Raw genomic sequence first — 6,418 nt, 5'->3', positions numbered from 1 at the left:
TGCATGCGTAAATCGTTCTACCATAATATATAAGAGCGTGTGCAGTATATACAAACACTCATATTTATATATATTTTTATATATGTATTTGTTATGAAATTTATGTATACATAATATATTATCGTGCGTGTGCTAAGACGACGGTTTAAATTAAACATTATATAGAAAAAAATCCAAGTTTCACTTTTTTAATTGGGCTTACTGTGAGAATAACAAATTGCAACCTAATCGTGGTACAATCATTTTTCATATAATTGTTTTGGATATTTAATTTTTTAGTTTCTAGGACGAAAAAAAAACTGTTGCACCAATTACCAATTGCGTGACGACTGTGACACTGCTCAAATACAATTGGCAATAATAAAACCTACCAAATAATAGTATCATCTGTACGCACGATAGAGATACAACTCATAACGTAAATCGTTAAATAGATTTCAGATAATATGCACACATACCAATGTACCATGTAGGTGACATGGGATGTTTAGGTATAAACTATAAAAAACATAAAGTGCATGCTATATTATGAGGTATAGTGGCATATATTTGTAACCTTATAGAAACATAATAATATATTTACGATTTGAATCAATGCTTCAATACCGGCATCGCTAAAATGTTATTAGTATGATACAATCCCAAAATCTGGTGGAGTAGGTGGGCTGACTTGAGAACTATGCATCAATCTCGAAGTAATCGGGTGAATTCAATGGGTTGTATAAAGTTGGTCCACTCTCCTGAAGAATGTGTAAAAGTCACTCACAAATTCTGGAAGTACACTCGCGAATTATCGCAAATTACACGCAAAATATTGATTTAATATTCAGATAGATATATTAATATTGGTAGGCCAAGTTAATGGATGTCAATATTGTTGCATTTGTTAGTAAAATGTGATACAATTATAAAAAAATAAAATTAGATACATATAATTATATCAACAATCTACCTTTTAATAAAATTCCTTTCTTTTTTCTTTCTAAATCTTATGCATATAGTTCTAACAAACTACAAACACCACATGAATTAATAAATTCATTCTAATTCAAATGGACGTTTAATTTCAATGACAAATATGAAACATCCAACAACACGGCCACTTTTTTTGGTATAGTTCATTTTGTACGTTCCATAGAAAATTTGTTTTGGTAAATTTGTATTAGATGGATAGTTTGATATATCATAACCTTTGGTGGTATATATTCCCTAAAATAATATACTTCATAATGTTCGTATAGTATTTAATTTTGGTGCAAACTCTTTTCTAAAAAACAACATACTGGTGGAATCAAATTCTGTTTTGTGTCATTTACTCCAAAGCTATTTAAAAATACTGTAAATTCAGCTTAATATCAATAATATTTAATTATGCTATATTTTAATAAAAAAAATAATAAAAATAATAATTATTATAGATGAATTGTATACAGAGGTGCATTTATTTATTACATTATTAGATTTCATTGATAAAATGTATTTCTCCTGCAGTATTCTTTCGTCGATCATCTTTCAAGAAAATGTCAAATTAAATACAAAAACCTAATAAGATTTCTCCAGAACTAAACCGTAATGCAATACGACTGTATTACTTTTTTTTTAAATGTTTAAGAGCCAGATGTAGACAGGTATTCAGATTGAGGACCATAATTATTGTACCCTGTTGACAGTTGTGGCAAATTGTTTTGTCCATTTAGAGGATGGACGTTTATATTGACATATTCTTATTGTGTACTTAGTTGTATCAAAAATATATAAATTTATATTATGTATTTTAATTATTAGTATAACCTTTAGTTAAAAACAAGTCGGAAATAATATTAAATATTCCAAAAATATTTAAGGTCAATCATGAAGATATTTCACGTTAACATTATTGACACTTGAATTAGAAATAACAGGTATTGCTTAAAGAACATTTTGAAGAAATGATCATTTTATCTTCAATTCTAGGAAAAAGTATTAAAATATGTATCTAGATTATTATTAATTATCATTAATACGATTAAGAACAGAGAAAACGCAATAATAATATGTAATACGCATTTTTTTTTCAGTTTAAATGTTATTTTAATAATTTGTACCTACCCATATACGTAAAGTTCAGAACAAGGAATTCGATTCTTTGAATATAATGTGTCCATCAAGTTTTTTTTTTAAATAAAAAAAAACAGTAAACACTCGTTCAGACATTTTTGTAGAAAAAAAACAAATCTATTGAGAATAAATATTAACTAATAGAACCAGCATTAGCTTAGCATTTAATATTAAAATAGATCTCACAGCCTAAGGTGCAATCAACTCTCCACAATCATCGTCCACACAAATTACTTCACTCAGGGACATACGAACACTTAAAACGAATAAATGTAAACTATGGTGGCACCAAAAGTGGACATCTTACTCTACTAAATAAAATCATAATATTAAACATAACACTGACGGTGGGATTTTTCCTATCGAAATTCACAGAAAATTAGAAATCATAGTAACGAGACTCAGAATCGGACCCACGCAAATCGCCCAGTTTTTTTAATTGGCCAAGAATGAACCCCCAATGTGCACATCCTGTGGTATCCAAGTCATCATAATCCACATTCTCACAAATACCGAACATACCACAATATCCGAACAAGCCAAAACCTGCCTGAATCACTAACCGAAAACACCCTCAATCCATCATCCAATTCATCACAGCAGCCAAACTTCGAAATAAGATATAAAAATGTATAATTAGAATAAGTATAGACAATTAATTAATCATATATTCTGTAAACCCAATGGCCCATGTAGCCGAGGGTTTTTTTTCTTTCAATAAAAAAAAAAAACTATAATAATAAAAAAGAAATAAAACTAAGGTTTGAACATTTTAAACACTCTATCGAAAATATCCATGGACATCCCATTCCCTCTAGAATTCATAAAACAATACGATACTGATGACATGCAAACGATTAAAGTTCTAGAATTAACGAGAACCAAATAAAAATCTTTTTTTAATACTTTAATTTGTTTATTTAATATTGGTTTTTCTAGAGACTTGTGAGATAACTAATAGGTGTAAATATGCATAATCGGAACGAATGAAGTTTAGCTCACAAGCCATTTTTGTGAATTTTTTTTCTTAAAAATGTGTTTTTGCATGCTCAATATAATGGTACTGAAAAAAATTATAAATTGTCTTTAGAAATTATGGTCAAAAAATGTAAAAACTTCGAAATTCCGGGTTTTAGCTTAAAATTCTTAAAAATAACATTAATTATTATTTTTTTTGTGTAAACAAGACATTTTTCATCCTTAACATTTTGGAGGATTCATAAATTGTCCATTGCACTTTTATTTTATTCTTAATAAAATAGTTTATTAGAAAAAACCCCTTGATGGGTGGAAAGAAACAAACTTTGAAACTAAGTTAAAAAAATTCTGATTGCACCATTGTTCTTTACACATGAAAATACTAATGTTCTGAAAAAATTTCAAAAACCGTTTGTTAGCTAAACTATATTATATTTATAAAACAAAATAGTAGTCACAGGCACCTTATATATTTTTAAGAAATAACTTATTTGGGAGGAGTAAAATATGTTGGCCTGGGGTGAAAAGTGTTCAAATACGGCCCTGATCAGACTTATGATAATAACTTAGAGGTCCTGGCCTAAAGTCATCTAATAGATACATAGAACAACAAAGCATAAGGAATAAATTAGTAGGAAGTATAAATTATAAAGTAATGCCGAAGTATTTGTTTTTACGAAAGTTAAATTTTGATTAGGTATACTGTTAGTTTAAAATATTTTCTATTTAAGAATCGATTTCCACTTACTAGGGGTAAATTTGGGAGCAACTTGAAGTCCTTTACTCCGGGAATCGACAAGAATCATAAATTCTACTAAAATAATAAAAAAGTACTACATAGTTCATCAGTTTGAAGTATGTTATGTAAATGTAATTAATATTCACAATCGAATGATAATATTATGATAGAGTCAAAGGTAATTCTGCTTCTGATAAATATTATATTCAACAAGCTTGTTCATAGTTTATTTTTCGTAGACTTAGTAATATATTATTTTTAAATTTGTTTAATTAATATTGTGTCCAAAAAAACAATAACCATTGTTATTATTTAACTACGTATAAAATATTATCGTGATAATTGTAGAATAAATAATATTATTATTTTTATCAAGATTGTCCCCTGTACATTTGGCCTAATACAATGTTAATTATGTTGGTTTTTAGATGATCTAAAAATATAAACAAAATCTGATTGATTCTTTTTCAAACGAGAACATCCCCTCTTTGGAAATGGTTGGGCAGAGTATTTTTATGAAACTGATTATACATATTAATCAACATTTTGCCCAACATTTTTAAGTCATTATACTTTTGTACTATAAAATATGAATGATTACCGCGATAATAGATTCCACATGCTAGCCAATAAAGCTAATATGAAAATTATATTTATACAGGTAACAATACTCATATATGTCCATACTTTACCATACTTTACAATGAGAAATGCGTGTTTTCCCTTTGAAAAATAATATTCTGTATTGCCAAAGGTCACTCGTTTAAAGGTATACGATTATATATGTACTTAATAATATACATTTTTTACTTCAGTTTAGTTAAACATTTAAATAAAAAATTGGAATTTGACTAAACCAATTATTAATGAATAAAATGGATACCCAGTAATTAATTTTGTATAATGGAGTTCAATCTGATATAGATACTACCAGAATTATCAATAAGTGATAAAAATAGTGTAGGTTATGGTTGTAATCCGTTTTATAGATAATTCATCGACATACATGATACCAGGAATGTGGGATAAAAGAAGCGTACATTGTCTGGGCAAATTTGTCCAGACTGTGGAAGTGCAATTTGAAAATAAAAAATGGATGTGATTTAATGACAGCAATTTTAATACAAACTATTGACCTTTAAATAGTTATGTGTATCTCGAAAGTAGTTTAAATTCCTTTGACCTTACTGTTAATATGTAGTAACTGAGCACTCCTGCAATAAAAATATCATCGACCAATAATATTTTATACAATACACAGCTACCGAGATTCACATTAGAAATTAATGGTACTTATTTCGGGTATCCACATAATATACCAGCATTTATTTTTTGTGATATTTGTTTACACAACTGCGTCGAAGAGTGATTGTATCAACTGGTGTCAAGCAATCGCGGGGACGGGTCAAACTAACAAGATGTTAATAATATACTAGAATTTTAGACTTGCGGTGACGGAGGTGGCAGGCGGGTATCAGAAAGTTCCGGAAGATCTATTCGAGCTTAAAATACGACTAGAAAATGTATAATATTTAAATATTTAAAAATATATTATATTGTATTATATAGCCACGGATTCGTCTCTTATAAGAACCCTTTTTGATGGCTTTATTAGCCATATATTTCATTTATTTTAAATATTTTTACTCTTAATTACCTACTTATTTAATTTTTATAATGGAATATAATGGTACAAATTGAACGCAATATTTTTTAAATATATAGTATTATTATTACATGAAGTCTGTATTTTAGTATAATTTTCATGATCTAATGAAATAATTCCATTTTTAGTACTTTACTTTGTTCTATTTAAATTATTTTTGATGTGCAACATCTATTGGCGTGCCTTAGGGACAAGACCAACCGTATGTCATGCCGTGACGGAGAACGGCATGATTCAGAAAAAATAAAAATAAAAATTTGTAACCAATGGTAATAATTTACAAAAAAAAAATAATAATAATAATATCAATAATTTGTAATTGTACGTACAACAAACGATTCAATCCTTATGACATTATTCCTTGAACAAAAATATTTAAAAAATGGTTATTTGTCTTGTGTTTATATTGTAAATATTATATTATTATTAAAATAACAATAATATATTTGTTTTATAAACGAAACTCTATATTTTTATTTATTTTATTATTTATTGGTTTCAACTTTTAACTATAAATTATTGAAATAACCATCAATGTCGATGTTTTATATCTGCCAGGTGTCTCTTGACGGTTTTTACTTTTATATTTGTTTTTCATATATCTTGGTTTTTGTTTTTTTTTTCAAAATTTCCAACCACGTTGTTCAAATTGTCATATTCGGATTTTGGAATACAAATATCATATTTTTCATATATTTTGTGATAATGCATAGCTTGTATTTTTTTTCCAAATTTGAATAATGACATTATTTTCAATCATGTAGATACATTCAAATTGTTTATATTTTTCCACATTTGATGAAAACAATTTTTTTACACACAATACAATGATGTTTATTATTTTTCGTAGTTTATTAATTGTATTTATTTCAATGGAATAATGGGCCCAACTAAACATGCTCGGGCCTCATGTGAAGGCCATGAAAATATTAACCAAA

At 27.4% G+C, this 6,418-nt stretch overlaps 1 protein-coding gene across 1 annotated transcript; it reads right to left on the bottom strand.

Annotated features, from left to right (window-relative positions):
• Positions 1–1,038: 1,038 nt before the first annotated feature.
• LOC111040154 lies at positions 1,039–2,789 on the bottom strand. Its single transcript, XM_022323910.1, has 4 exons — positions 2,778–2,789; positions 2,620–2,705; positions 1,284–1,323; positions 1,039–1,209 (listed from the first exon to the last, which is right to left on the bottom strand). The coding sequence occupies exons 1-4, from the start codon at positions 2,787–2,789 to the stop codon at positions 1,039–1,041; spliced, it is 309 nt and encodes a 102-aa protein (XP_022179602.1).
• Positions 2,790–6,418: the final 3,629 nt, after the last annotated feature.

This window comes from Myzus persicae, unplaced genomic scaffold (assembly GCF_001856785.1).
Source record: "Myzus persicae strain clone G006 unplaced genomic scaffold, MPER_G0061.0, whole genome shotgun sequence".
In the NCBI taxonomy this organism is placed as follows: domain Eukaryota; kingdom Metazoa; phylum Arthropoda; class Insecta; order Hemiptera; family Aphididae; genus Myzus; species Myzus persicae.
Note: the sequence above shows the minus strand (reverse complement) of the source record. Positions and strands in the feature narration are given on the sequence as shown.